The 16,270-nt window shown below is 37.1% G+C and overlaps 1 protein-coding gene across 4 annotated transcripts in view; it reads right to left on the bottom strand.

Annotated features, from left to right (window-relative positions):
• Window positions 1–875: 875 nt before the first annotated feature.
• The window catches only part of UGP (UDP-glucose pyrophosphorylase), a 31,331-nt gene continuing 15,936 nt past the window's right edge, over window positions 876–16,270 (bottom strand). For all 4 annotated transcript variants that reach the window (XM_068763868.1, XM_068763870.1, XM_068763871.1 and 1 more), the window contains 5 exons: window positions 8,831–9,017; window positions 6,847–7,079; window positions 5,357–5,562; window positions 4,192–4,966; window positions 876–2,786 (listed from right to left, as the gene is read on the bottom strand). In XM_068763868.1, coding sequence (XP_068619969.1) covers window positions 2,679–2,786; window positions 4,192–4,966; window positions 5,357–5,562; window positions 6,847–7,079; window positions 8,831–9,017 — 1,509 coding nt within the window. In that variant the 3' untranslated portion in view covers window positions 876–2,678. The remainder of the gene's footprint in view (window positions 2,787–4,191; window positions 4,967–5,356; window positions 5,563–6,846; window positions 7,080–8,830; window positions 9,018–16,270) is intronic.

The following is a 16,270-nucleotide window of genomic DNA, read 5'->3' as shown; positions in this document are numbered from 1 at the left end:
ATATATATATAACATATATATATATATATATATATATAACATATATATATATATAACATATATATACACACATATATAAATATATACATATATATACACATATATAACATATATATGTATATACACATATATATGTATATATATAGCGTATGAAAATAAATAATCGACGCATGAATATAATAATTAATAAAGTCAACAATTTATATTATTAATTATATTAATAATGTTATATGATTCTCTAATTATAGCCTGACTATAAAATTTAAAAATTTGACTGGTACAATTACAGGCATATATATATATATATATATGCACTTTATTAATTATTTAATTTATAGAAAGAGAAAGAAATATGAATAAAATTTAATAGTTTGTTACAAATTATTTATTTAAAAATAACAAGGGGATGATAAAACACGCTCTTTTTCTTATATTATTATAAGAAGATTGTGTGAAACAGTTAATAAATAAATTTTTTAGTTCAACTCAACAAAAACGTCTTTAATAAATTTAACTAAGACGAATGACTTCACAAAAAAGACACGGATTTGGTATAAAAAAGAAACAATTTTAATTATCAGAACATTTATTTCAACTTTTATATAAATACATACATTGTAAACATAAATTAATTTTTAAAATATTTACAAAACGTGTTTACTGTATTTCTTTTACAATGAACAAAGGCTATTTACATTTCGAAAAAAAAAACTGCAAAATAATTTTGAAAATCGTGTGTGAATTATAAATTAAGTATATTTATTCCAAATAGTGTTGCGTGGTAGTAACTTGATCCCTTTGATTAAATAGAAGATTTTCTATCTTTCTTCCATCGGACAACAAGATGCACGGATCCACGACATTTCTCCGAGTTGAAATGCCTTCTATCCCGTAAAAAGCCTTTTGATACTAACTCTTATATTGCGAACAGCCAAGTTACGGAACCTACTTACCGGCGTCATTGTTCCCAGCTAAGTATAACTTAGAAAGCTTTAAGTTAAGAATGAATAGGTGTCTATGCATATAGCATCGTAGACCCCGTCATCGCTTACCATCAGATGAAAGGTCAAATGCTTTGCCAATAACCAACAAAAAAAAATTAAACAAGCAAAATTTATTATCTATATTTTTTACATATATTTTGTGATGAATTTTTGTGCATTTAGACGTAGTATGTATAAATTAATATTAAAAGTGATGATACGTAAGAACGAATAGTCGCATGGATATATATTTAAAGTGTTGGCTTAATATGGAAAAAGCTTTCGGCAACGGCGACTTTGTAGCGATCCATTCGCGAAGCGATCGCTGGCACAGTGCCCTTCTCTGTCGCAATTCACACACGATACTGTCGCGATGCAGTGGCGCGTAGGCGTCACTACTGCAGCGCGTTGGCGTCGCAACTGCAGCGCCATGGCGTCGCTACTGCAGCGCGTTGGCGTCGCTACTGCAGCGCGTTGGCGTCGCAACTGCAGCGCCATGGCGTCGCTACTGCAGCGCGTTGGCGTCGCTACTCTAGCGCGTTGGCATCGCTACTGCAGCGTGTTGCAAATGCGACTAACACGTATATATAGCGTTTACTAAACGCGCGACAGCGTCGTTACAAAATGTCGCCGTGAAAATCCTAAGATGACAAACTACAAAATTCTACTGTGATCAAAAATTAAAGTGAAATTTTCATTTAATACTCCCGGCATTAGTAAGGTAGGTTTTTTTTGGTAAGTTGGTAGGATTGTCTAAAACATTTGCCAAGAGTCTGTTTGTTGGAATATGGGCTCTGCCCAAATAATTTTGAAGGATGCTTTATGTTTCAAACGCGTCAAGTTTTGATCGATCGATGTCATACTGCATTGGTTCTTCGCGACTTTTTTTTGCCAAAAATTTTTCTCATATCGTTCCGCAACCACTGTGTTCGGCTGATTTGACACCGTGCGACTTTTGATTGAGGAGATAAAAACCGAAAAGAAGGTTTTAAAGGCTTTAACGGAAAAATACTATTTCGACTGTTTGAAGGACTGGAAAAAACGTTGGAAAAAATGTGTTTTATCGGATGGGGATTACTTTGAAGGTGATGAAATTGATTTGGAAGAATAAATAAAGAATTTACATTTTATAAACAAATTCACCTTACTTTTTGATCACAGTATTACTTCTTATCTTCAATTTTGAAATAAAGCATTCTCCATACTATTTGGAATATATCTTTACATATACATGATTATTCGATCTCTGGATTATTGTATATTATTACAAAATAAAAAAATAATTACATAAAATTATTCAACATTTCAAATAATTTTTAAACTAAATCAAATCACAACAAATTACAAAAAACCTTGTACTATTAAAGGAATATATAAAAAAGTTAGACAAAAGAAAAAAATTGCCAAATATAAAAAATAAATAGGCGGATTTGAAAACGATCAAAACCATTTCAATAAATAATAACAAATAAATGTCAATACATATATTATTATTTTATATATTGCTTCATCATTTAATCTTATTTTATCAATAAAAAAATAAAAAAATGACTTTCGTGGCTCCATCTCAGCAAAACATAATTTAAAAAAAATTATTATTGACACATGCCATTCAATTGTACACCCTATGTTTATTGAGAGTTCCATTTCAAATTTTACTAACAATGTACATACGTTGATTAGAATTCAAAGGTACTAGTGATCCAGGATACGAAGGTTGCCGGAAACGATTTTGTTCTCCAGGACTGCACCCGAAGGAATATCAATGCGGTCGCCATGATTTGCGATTATAATAACGGTACCCTGTAATAGAGTGACAATTAAGAAAAATCTTTGGAGACTGTCTCTTGTAGTTTCGAAGATATTGTTACAAAGCACGAGTTACAGAACCCTCTAAACAATAAATATGGAACCCTAGGACCAAAAAGTGAAACACGCGTGACCTTTAAGTTATTTATAGATTTTTGTGTACGGGTCTCGGAAATTCTAACCGAGTACTAACTCGAACTTGCTAGAACCTTCTCCGTAGTATAAATAGGTGTACTCCCCATGTCGCCAGTTCAGTGTTGTTTTTCGAGATATAAGATTTAGATTTACGGTCGGTGATACAAAGTGACTATTTAGTAAGTTATTAGTAGATGTTACGTTGTGAATTTTATTTGACATGACTCTGTATTTATACCAAATCTTAAATTTACGCTAACAAATCCTAGAACAAACTTTATTCACATAACCAATCACAATGCCCACTTTACAACCAATCAAAGGTATCGTTTGTGCGAGAGCGACGGAAGATATGTGCGACAGAGAAAGGTATATATAACGGTTTATATAAATACTAGCTGATCCCGCAAACGTTATTTTGCGAAAAAAAGTTTTAAATTAACAAATAAAAAATAAGGGTTGATCGTAGAGGGTTGATGAGATCATAGGGTTGTTTGTATTTTTGTATGTTGTATTATAAAAAAATAATAACAAAAAGTTTCGTCAAAAAATTAAAAAAAAAAATTTAAGGATGAACAACCCTTATCACTAAGGGGTATGGAAAATAGATAGTAGCCGATTCTCAGACCTACTGAATACGTATATAAAATTTGGTAAAAAAATCGGTCAAGTCGTTTCGGAGGAGTACGGTAACTAACATTGTGATATGGAAATTTTATATATTAGAAGAACGCTCCTACTTTTCGTTCAAGTGCTACATGGCCCCAACCTCATGTGCTCCAAGCGATGCTCAAACAGAGGCGGCAAATCCTAAAGAGCGATGGTATGTTCCTATACTTATATAATCTATATTTATTTCTAATACACCAAAAATAGTCATTTGTTTAACAAAGAATGGATTAGGTCTCTTCGTCTTCGTCGTTGCAGCCCGTAGCATCTATCTAATGCAACGCATGGACTTCCTCTGAAGATATATCTATGGGAGAATATACCATATTCGCCACGCTTGACAGGCGGGTTGGCAATCGCAGTGTGGTACTATGGTACGCAGAGGATGCTGTTGCCCATTAGCTGGGAAGTTGTTTCTGAGCAGTGACAATCCCAGATAATTAATACATGAAGTGTGATACATAAAATTGTATCCCAGAAATCGAATCCGCGATCTACGATCGCAAATCTCTGACCTCCACCGCTGGCCCCATCAAAACGTATCAAATACGGTAAAATGTAAATTGAATTAAACAGGCTGTATTAAATGTCTCACCTTAAGCGAAACTCCTCTGCCGAAGGTAACATCTCCAGACACAGTAAGATGGTCCAATTCAATCAGGTCCGGGATCGTAGCGAATCGGTTCAAGAACTCCTTGACCTTCGCAAAGTGGTTATCACCAAGCTTCACCAACGGAGTGGAAGGGAACATCCTCTGAGGTGACATCACAAGAGAGCCGTGGGAGAGGCTGTAGAGGTTTGACATGACGAGCAGGAGATCCGAAGTTTTCTTCACTGGAAGGAACCGGCTTCGAGGTACATTAACACCAATGCCACCTTCAAAACACTTCATAGCAGCTCCAACGGCTGTCTCCAACTGTATGACATGCAGACCGTCTCCCAAATGTTTATTGTTCACTATTATTTCCATGTTCAATGAGCCTTGATCCACAACTCTTTGGATAGCGTCGAGCTTAGCCCACAAGTTGTTTGTGTTGAAGAACTTGAACTGACTAACAGACTTGAAATCGTCCACATGCTCTTTGGGAACCTGGGCAATCTCAAGCAACCTCAACTTATCCTCGTACTGGATAAGAGTTCCACCCTTCACATCAGCTCTGGTCTTGTCTGTAACTTCCATCACGAATTCGGAGACAGACTTCTGAGGATCTGGGTTAAGAAGCAAGTTGAGGATATTTAAATCTACTGTCGCGCCCAAGTTGTCTATGTTGCTGATGAAGCAATAGGTTCTGCCTTCTTTAATGAACTTCTGAAGGAGACCAGAGTTGTAGAACGACTCGTAGAAGTCACCGTGGCCTGGTGGGTACCAACTGCGAAATTGAATAAAGTCAACATTATACAAAATTTCCGAAAGTACATTTAATAATCATTATCTTCGTCATATTGCCGACTAAAAGTTATCGCCACAATCCCTCATCCCACTACCTCCAAAGGCTGCGATCGCCAGTCACGTCTTGTCTGCGTGCAGATTATGACTCCTCCCAAAGGTCACCACAATGACCGGTCTTACGCTACCAGCACCCAGCAATTTTCCGTGACCTTGATTATGCAGACGGTCCACCTAAGAAGCCTACCCACGCCGTGTCACATCTGCCGCCGCCTACTTTTCCCACTGACATCCCAACAGTAGTAAAATTACAAAGCTGCCGACATATGTGGAATCTGGCCATTGAAACAAACACAAAACCAAGATTACTCACGCTTCGATGTCAGAGTGCACGTTGCCCTCCTTCGCAATGGGCAGCAAGGACTCTCTGTTAATTCTTGGATGACAGGATTGGTTAAATGTATGGATGTCCAATTTCAATCCCATGTACTTCCTGATCACCTTCTGGGTGTCTTCATCGGTGTTGAAAGAGTTCATCAGAACAAGGGGTACATTGCATTTATATGTTTTGTTCAGATGCTGAAACAGATTATATAAGTAAGATATATAGTATATATTTAACTTCTTTTTTTATACCAGTCTTGTTTTTGGGAGACTGCTGTAGTTGAGTGAACTTTTTTCCATTTGAAGTTAAGACTCATTGGTCATTGGTAGAAAAATTTTTGCAAATAGCAACACTTGATTTCTCCAAAGTTTACTTAGTCGATTACAGGAGTGCCAACGGCGAGACGGAGCACATCTCGACCAAATAATTTTTAAAAAATAAATTTTAATAAATGATTATTACGGTAAATAAATCATAAACAAAATAGCATTTGTACTTTTATTTCTACACATGTTTCAAAAGTGCAAAAATTTATGGCCCACCCTATATATAACTCTTAGATCCTGGGTAAAAAAAAAACTTGACAAAGGTCCAGAAAGACCGCAGAATACCCAGAAACGTAAAAGTTCGACTCTTGAGAAACCAGGTCTTTCCGAATGATCTATACGGCCCTGAGACCTGGACGCTGAGGATTTTGGATAGTCGGAAAATTAATGCCCTGGAAACGGATGCCAAGAATCTCGTGGACGGCTGTCCAGGCCAACGTTTCGATCCTCAAAGAAGTCAACATAAAAAGAGGCGTTATCGTTAATTTTCCAAATAAAATTCTCAAGTTGTTTGTACATGTCATCCGCAATGAGGACTCAATGGAACATTTGGTGGTGCTAGGAAAATTGGAAGGCACGCGATCACGAGCACCCTCTCCAGCAAGATGGGACAGATCCCATCAAAACTCACTAAATAAATGCTCTCACTCCGTAAAACATTGAGCTACATGGCAACGTATAGCCAGCAATTGGGACATCAGAACCGACGGAGACATGAACACTGACAAGAATGGGAGACGTAGAAGAATATAGGAGAAGACGATTTGATTCTAGTTGTCTCAAATTGAGATTTACTAACACACTTCTTATGAGTGTTGTCACTGTATCTGATTGTACATGTTCATAAATAACTAACTACCTTGCAGCGACTGTAAATGAATATACGAGGACTAAAACAGAAGTTATTATCATAATCATCATCTCAGAACTAGGACGTCCGCTGCTAATGATAGGCGACTCTAATAAATTTCCAGTAGGAGCAGGCTATATCATCAGCTTCTTCTGATGAACTTAACAAGGTCGTCTGTCCTTGTGGGTGGTTGTCGTACGGTGCGTTTGCCGAACCGTGGTCTCCATTCCAGGCACTAACTGCCATCTGCTCTACACATTATGTTACCTGAATACAGAAATATTAATCTGAGATATAAATACCTCAATCTGCTGCACAGTCAGATCCAGGAATGTGAGCTCGTTCCTCACTTGGATGACAGATTTTGGACCCTTGCAACCCATCGATGTCCCCAGACCACCGTTAAGTTTCACCACAACCAGCTTATCCAGCATGTGGTGAATGTTGTCGGTTGTGGGTGTCTCTAGACTCGCGTAGTCGATCACAGCTCCCTCTGGAAGCTTCTCGATCTTCTCCCATGTCACAGAAGGTCCCTCTGGAGAAGAATTTTTACATTATTTCTTTAAATATGCCGTAATCACACTGTAGAAAACATAATCAAGTCAAGCTTCATGACTCAGAAATCAAGTAAGATCAAGGTTTTAAAAACATTCTTTGAATAATTGACATGGTGGTACAAGATTCAGAATGCAGACTGCTTCCAATCGGTCAAAGATGATCCCAGGGGCCTGGAGGTGCTGGATTAATGAAATGGAACTGCCAACATATCCACTGGCAAGGTGGATTGAAGAACTTTACAAGGTCGTTGGAATTAGCTTGAAAATTAAGGGGGAGGCCATTCTCTATTAGTGGACGTTCTAGGACCAAAACAGTTTAAAAGTGTATCTTGGAAACCGCTGTATATATTGGTAGGAAGATCTTTAAAAAAATTTCCAGTACTGATTTAGTACGGAAAATTCGTTGTCTAAAGATAGAGATGCCAATTCACTGCAAATCGGCCTCCATTGACTTCTCGATGGCGATAAAGTGGCTTACATTGCCGACGTCAATTGACAATTCATTTTATATGATGACGCTTGTTAGATCACGTGGTGAACCAAGTGACTACATCTCTCCTCGTCTTCTACATCACTTAAGATCGTGACCTTATAAGCCTTGGTAGAGCAGATGACCTTCCACAACACCCTGTCTTCTGAAGTAAACATGCTCTAGACCAGGATTCACTTAACCTCTGATGGTATTTTCAGCAGCTACTTCACGTTTCATTCATTTACAATGACCACATGTGTACATCACGTAAATACCAAGAGAGCAGGCCTTGATATAATCTAGAATCATATTGTTTCTCTATAATGGCATTCCTTAACTAAAGCTACGATAGTTCCAACCTTGCCTTGATCCGATCCGAGTACTAGTCACCTCCTATATTATCTGATCTGTTCTTAAATATCTCGTGTGCGTCTTGTCAACCGCGTCCTCCCCCACTCACGTACCTCAGGCAGTGTCCAGCAGATCCTTAGACATTATAGTCACCTTATGAAGTGTGTATACGGCATGACGAGGAAGATAGACATGAAGATGTCTGTTCTCAAATATCTCGTGTGCGTCTTGTCAATCGCGTCCTCCCCCCGCTCACATACCTCAGGCAGTGTCCAGCAGATCCTTAGCCATTATAGTCACCTTATGAAGTGTGTATACGGCAGGATGAGGAAGATAGATATGAAGATGTCTGTTCTCAAATATCTCGTGTGCGTCTTGTCAATCGCGTCCTCCCCCCACTCACGTACCTCAGGCAGTGTCCAGCAGATCCTTAGACATTATAGTCACCTTATGAAGTGTGTATACGGCATGACGAGGAAGATAGACATGAAGATGTCTGTTCTCAAATATCTCCTGTGCGTCTAGTCAATCACGTTTTCACCTTCGTATTTCCACGCGCACTATACCAGTTTATCATCTCAGTATACAGCTGCATAACTTGATACTAGTATCTATCAAACTGGGCTCTTTGACATTCTGCTGATATATAAGTGATGAATTAATCAAAGTGGTGATGAATAATAAACGAAGGTTTTTAAAACCTTGATCTTACTGGATTTCTATCCACCTTGTGGTTAGATATCTTAAACTGTGATGGTCAGTCCGTGATCATCACTCTTGAACTTTAAAGCCCAGGTCATGTGTTCTACGCGCTGCGTGGCCTGGTGCCGATTGGAAGCTTCCTGCTTCGAGTGTCTTCCATTTTTATAGCATTAACGTTTATAAAATGACGTTTTTAATACATACGTTCTGCTAGGAATCTTCCGAAGAGATTCTTGAAGCCCTGGAACTCCTTGATCATCTGGGGATGTCTGGTCGTAGGCACCGTCGTGAGGAGGCGCTCCAGCTCAACTTCGACCCTGGCGAGAGCATCGCGTTTGGTTGCCTCTTTGAAGTCCCGCGAGCCTGATGGAGTCCGCTGGTGACTCCGGATCTGAAGGCAACGATTTTATTTTATTAACAAAATCAACATAAAATATTGTTAAGGAGGTTTTCGCATGCATTCGTATCTGAGAAGTCATCATCATTATTTCAACTGTAGGATTTCCACAACGGGACTTAGGCCTCCCATACAGCATCTTCGAACGACTTTACCAAAAAAGGCCCCACAACGCTTCGTCCTAAGTCGGTGACCTTGATACTTGACATATCTCATGTTTACTGCAAATCAATTTCGGAGGAAAGCTTCGATCGTAGCCCTTTCCGTCGCTTCTTAGTGACCTCGTGCCTTCTTATATGGCCTATCATAAGCGACGTCTTCAGACATTGCGGTATTTTTAACACAGTAGAATATTACTTAAGGAATAAAATAAAATAGTAATAGACATAACTGCAGTGATTGATGATGGATGAATGGAAAGGAATGGAAGAGAAAGATAGATAGAACGTTAGAGTGAAAGAACGGAAAGATAATATGAAGTATGGAAGAAGAGAATAGAAATAAGAAACAGATGTGAAATAATTAACAAAGATATTTAAAACGCTGTCCGCACAAAAATGGGGGGCGAATGGAGAAGTCCCCAATAGCAGAGACAATAAAAAACACAGTAGAACAATAATGCTGTATAATCTCTAAAAACTCATGACACTGTAGTATATCGTGACGTATTTGAGAAACAGACGCGGGTAGATACAATATTACATCAGAAACTCAATAGATAACAAAAGAATTTCAGATATCATTCGTCACACTTAAACGAGCGCCAACCGTATGATTATCGATTTAAATTTACGCGTGGATTAGATTATAGAAACACCTTACTACTATGATTTACGTAGTTAAATCACATATCAATTTATTTGGATCTAGTTTTGATATAGAATCAAAAACTAGACAAACAGGCTAGACTTATAAGATACAGTAACCTTAAATCTACAGGTTGAACGTGTTTTACGCATTTTTGTACATTTACTGTCAATGTTTGGTACACAATATCCAAAAATTCAATGTAACTATGCAGTAAGAAAAATTTTATATTTCGAATTCGGATCTTGACGAAAGTATGCCAGATAACGCGGCGACTGCCCCATCTCGTTTCTCGTCCGTAGAGCGAGCGATATTTGGTGTAAAGTTTATTTAAATTTAAAACTATCATACAAGAAATACTAAAATTAAACTAAGATACAGAAGAAAACTCGGATTTGAAACAAGTCAACTTTCTTTTTTTATGCGCTGCACAAACTACGCAGTTTCATTGGACATATAGCTTTTTACTTTTATTAACTATCCGAAATAAGTTGCGCTTTTTATATATAAACATTATTAATATATTTAAATATAAAGACGTCGAGGAGGATCAATTTTATATCGTGGAACTGATTTATAGGATAAATCGCATTACTCCACTCCCGTTTTCAATGTATTAAAATTAATTATTGTTTAATATACCGGAAGGTTTCGTATTACCAGAAGCAATTGGTGTGTCGCATTCCAACAAGACGCATGTATAGCTCTTTTATAAGCAAAAAGTTTGCAAGCTACACCTATTTCCTATCACGCCTAATGATAACTCCAAAAAATGTTTACTGTTATTTATTTTTTTCTTTTCAGATGCGATGTTAGACTAGATATCGCCATGATTATTAAATATCTGATAGAAATAATCAATGTAATGATGACTGAAGGAGTACATTTTTGCAAGTAATGTAAAATTTCCGTTTTTAAAGACACACACCTCATCAGAGATAACAACTTTCTAATATTTACAAAAATTATCACACGGGAAAACCCAAGCGACTTTGTCGTTTTTCCATTAACCTATGTTTATTAAATCCGCGATATTTTTTATAACTTTAGATTCTAAAGTTGGAGACCCATTCGTCTTTTGTTTTTTTTTTTATATATGGCCCCGTTTTGTACACCCTTCGTACTTTCCCTGTTATGGGTACATAAGGACTGTTTCTAGACAGACTTTATTATTTGCGTTCTTATCTTTTTCCTGCTCAATTTCATTTATTCATTCATTCTTCTCTATTCCTTTTATTCTTAAACTGGCACTGCTTGACGATGCCCCGTAGAGGGGTGAAACAAGGGTTCAGTGAATTAACGGTGGTAGTTGTGTAATTCGCATTGTTTGCCGCATGCGCATTTTGCACTTCATTGCACTACTACTACTACTTCTACATAGCTAAAGTAGCTATATATTAGTCATTTTCTTACCTTTTATCATGAAAAGGATGAAAGAATTCGTGAAGAATAAAAGAGAAAGATAATGAATCAATGACATTAGGAAAGAAAAAAGGTGATAACGTAAATCAAGAAATCTGTGAAAAAAAATGATTTTGTAAAAATAGTCCCTTTGTACTCGAGGAAACGCAAATACGAGAGAGCCATAAAAATTTCGATGTACCAGCAGTACCTTTTATTTTTGTATTCTCATAATAATTTTCAAAGGTAAGATCTAAAAGCGAAGATGGTTTCCTCATGTAAATTGTATTTATATTCAACCGTGGCAGTACGTGTTCGCGCATAAATTACAGCTGCACTTCGCTTTTAAAATCTGCATATCTGGGTTATTGTGCAAGCTCCTATTGCATTTTATCTACCTTCGTTCTAATAAGACCTAAAATATCCGTAATTTTTAAATTATATATAAAACGTTGCCAAAAGTTTTTATCGCTTGCGGATAGAGAGGTAAAAGTTGAAACTGACCTGCATCCAGCGTGAAACAAGTGAAAAGTGACATATAACTTTGTAGGGACACCAAATTGTAAAGATGCGTTTACATGCGACTCCTTTATCATTTTAGCCCTAGCACATTTACTGCTGAACATAGAACCGGTTGGAAACTGACTTCTACACTTACCTAGCAGATCCGTGGTCTTCGCTCCAGGACCGTAAGGTTTCAGGAGCCATCCGTTCTACGCGCTATGTGATCCTTCAACTTGTTAATCCACTAGGCTTTGTCGTTTACTTTAGTTCTTCTACCAATATCATTCATGATTCAATATCGTAGAGTAAACAAAAATATCGACTGTTTGCGTTAAATTATATCTCACAAATGTTACAAGACACGAGTTACAGAACCATCTAAACAATAAACACGGAACCCTAGGATCAAAAAGTGCCACAAACACGAGTGACCTTGAAGTTATTTATAGATTTTTGTACGGTTTTTTTTTTAAATTCAAACCGAGTACTATCTCGAACTTACTAGAACCTCCTCCGTAGTATAAATAGGTGTACTCCCCATGTCGACAGTTCAGTATTGTTTTTCGGGTTCAGTGTTGTTATACAAAGTGACTATTTGGTGTGATTTCTTAAAGCGTAGTTTGGACTAGGCGAAAGTATACTTTGCGAGTAGGGTGACCACCTGGTTTGTGAATAAGATTCCTTGTAAACCAGTGGTGTTTCATTACGAGTCAGAACCCACAGTACGTAACACTAAATCTTTGATGATCTTCAGAAGCGATTCCGCGGATAAAAGTTAGTCTTGATAAAATACTAACGTCACGATTGTTTTGTATCTGACAGTAATGATGACTGGAGAAATTGAAGATACATAGAATTTTGCAAGTCATATGTTTAAGACAAACCTCTCATCAAAGATAAACGTATTTGCAATGATTTATCAAATTACTGTCAAAAAACCCGTCTCATATCGTTGTGGGTTGTTCTCAGATTAATACTCGCTTAACCCATTAACGCCCGAAATGAAACTGCAGTATATTTTTCTATCGTTTTTCTATTTATTAATCCATAAGGGATAAAATATGATATATAAGAAGATAAAATGAAAAAAATATATTTACATATCAAGTTTTAGGGGTGTACTCAGCCGTGTACAATGGGCGCTTTAGGAGTGAAATTGTTTGAAACAAGGTCGTTCAACACATAGCGTTTTCAAACATATTTCGCAACGCCAGCGAATTCTTTGGTGACAGATAACACATCGCAATGGGTTTTCCATCCGTTCAGGATTATGACCATTATTGTTCCGACCCCCTAGTGCCGCTGAGGATGACGGACGTCTCTTAGTTTCCGTTGGACGTAAATAAGACCGTGCAATAATTCGTCTGAAAGATAACTGGTCCATGTAAGTTATCTCTTGTTTAGTTTTACTGAGCAAAACATGTAGTCGCCAAGCATTTGATATCGCCATATCTAACAAATAGGTAAATATAACCCACCACCACTTTTTTCCTTTTATTGAAATCCGATAAAGGCTGATAGACTGATCCATTTGGTCAACTCCACCCATTCCTTTATTATAGTTGACAAACATTTTAGGTATATTTACGTCAACCTTTTGCTTTCTGGTGTTACACCATCGTTTGACTTTGCCCAGAGGCTCTATGTCATCAAAATTAGTTCCCATTGTAACGACATTATTGTCCTTCCAACGTACCATAGTTATCTCATTCTTTGTATCAAAACTATAATCATATTCCGCCCTAGGCTTCTTCTTCATATCATATCGGTAATTTCATAAGTAGAACTATAGGTTGGCTGAGTTTTCCTCCATACAGATAAATGTACATCACATTTTTTGGCACGTTTTGCAGGAATAGGTCTTAGCGGCTCATCATCACTGTCGCTCAATTCCGAAACATCGTAGTCAGGATGACCTACCTCAATAGTCCCTGGAACGTCCATAGGGAATCTTGAAGCCGCCAAATTATCTTCATTACCTTCTTCCTCATCACTCACCACAGCCGGATCTGGTGGCACTAATACCATATCGTACTCTTCATCATTGCTTTCATCAGCCATAATTGATTCCAAGGCTTCCTCCAGTCTCTTATAACTGGTAAATACGTTCCGATTTGCCATTTCAACTTATAAGTAATAGTGTAAACAAAACGAAATTTTAGTACGAATCTTCCCGCTGTACCCGCTTGTGTACAACAAATGAAACAAACCCTACTTTACAAGTTTTGTAATAAACTTTAATTCTTATGTTATTATTACCAACACAAATAAATAGACTCCATAAAAATAAAAAAAGAAGTTGAAATATTTCACTATTTTTGATAAAAACCAACAAAATAATCTTACCTTGTATGTCGTGTCTGGACTCCGTATTTTATAACAAAATAAGTGACATTTGTTTTCGCGCCACCGCCTATTTTTATTTATTATATGGTAACTAGTGTCAACTAGATTTGTAATTACTAACTACTTTCAACACTTACCACAGATAAAATACATAATTTATCGATTAAGTAGTTGTACCTGTGCAGGTACAGAGGGCGGTAATGGGTTAAAAGAGGAGTTCAAACTGATTCTAGTTTCAATCAAATTGCTCTTCTGTTTCTTCTATGTCGTACAAAAACGATCAATGATCCTAAGTGTTAAAAATTTGTAAATATGGAAATAAATATTCCTGGGTAGATTTCTAAAGGATCTATCCTACTGTTATCGTTAAAGATCGGACCTTTTAACCCTTTTCACTCCAAGGCTGTTATGTAGCATCGATAAAATTTAATTGAATTACAGTATCTTGCGATTCTAGATTATGTTTCATTCATTCGTAGTAACAAAAATCTTTCTTGTTTTAAAATTTTCCGCAAAAAGAAGTATTACACAATGTCGAGTATCACTCGTAAGTGGAGCTTGTATAACAAAATCAGTGTCGAGTGACACTCGACATTGGAGTGGAAAGGGTTAAAGCTACAACAAATTTTGATACACAAAATCAAGTTCGACACAGTTTTAAGTCAGACAGACAGCTTCCGGAGGCTAATACAGACTCGTTTTAGCAATTTCATAGCATATTGTTCCTTGGCATATTACACTAGGATGACACTGCAAATATCAATCCTTAAATGCATAATGATGAAAAACTGCAACATACCACTTTGAATATACAGTCTACAGTAAATTCAGTGTTGTATATTTGCAACATAAGGTTTTTTTTTAATAAATAGATATAAAAAGTATTATAATTTCTTTTTCTATTCTTTCCTGAATTGAAGTGTGCTTGTCTATCTGCAAGATATATTTTTTTAAAAGTATAAATACGAGTCACGCATTTAAGGGTTAAGTCAATATTTGTAATCGAAAAAAAGCAGTGCGTGCTATTCACTGTAAGGGATCTCTTTACTAGATGTTTTAAATAAAGCTGGTATTCTTACTTGCGTCACAATATATCTGTAAGTGTTCCGTTCTTCCGGTGAAACATTCATTCAACAGTCTAGAATATCCGGTAAATTTTTAAAGTATCTATCCTGTTGGTATCATCAAAGATCGGAATTTTCTTTGCAATGTTACATCAGATATTGATACACAAAATTAAAAATGACAGTTTGCAATCGTTTTGTATATTGCTATACCATGTCTAATTCAGCATTTAGAAATCTCAATGTAATTTACTTTTGGACTGAAAAATACGCTGTAGTTTTACTAATATAACAAGAAAGAACGTATCAATCACAAGTAAGAAAAGGACCAATATTTAGCCACTTTCGCACATGCAGTGGTAGTCGTGCAACAAAGTGCACCGCCCGCCAGCCCGCTGATAAATGCGTATGCGGCAAACAATGCGAACTACACAACCGCTACCGTTAAACCACTCAACACGTATTTCACCCCTCCACGGGGCATCTTCAGGAGTTATGTTACATGAACTGCATGTGCGGAAGTGGCTAAATATTGGTCCTTTTCTTACTTAGGATGGACTTCCGCAAGATAACGCCTGATTCCATTAAAGTATCAATCACAAATTAGAGAAATAGTGCAGTTATCATCCTTTCAGCGGCTGGAAGTCCACATCTGGGCGTAGGCTTTCTTAGAGGACCGGTAGAAGGCGCCCTGCATCCTGCAGTAGGAGGACCTGATGCAGTTTTAATACTGACTATAGGGCCTAGACATTGGTCGACTTTAAACACAGCTTTCATTGCAATGTTTGAAATGTTATCCGATGAGATTGAATTCCATCTTCATCCCTAGTATTTCACTGGACTAAATTACCCTGGCCTCTGTACCGAATGGTTCTCGTGTCGCTACCATGAGGCCTATGCCATGCTGTGGGAATCCATCGGCTGAAAAGAAATCATGGCTGGATCGGCTTTCGAGGAACTACGGCAAATCTTCTCTTCCAATATCTCTTAATGTTTTAACACAAAAGTAAGATTAATGTATACATCTACGGTACAGAAACGGAATTTCTCAATTCTGGGCTCTTTTCCAAGCTTACAGCTGCTGAAAGAGCCATGGAGGAGGTTATGCTCGGGATTTCTCCAAGA

The sequence above is a fragment of the Battus philenor genome, unplaced genomic scaffold (genome assembly GCF_028537555.1).
Source record: "Battus philenor isolate CCGP_79_NKW_IND1 unplaced genomic scaffold, ilBatPhil1.0.hap1 SCAF_18, whole genome shotgun sequence".
Classification (NCBI taxonomy): Eukaryota; Metazoa; Arthropoda; class Insecta; order Lepidoptera; family Papilionidae; genus Battus; species Battus philenor.
This window is presented reverse-complemented; position numbering and strand designations above follow the sequence as displayed.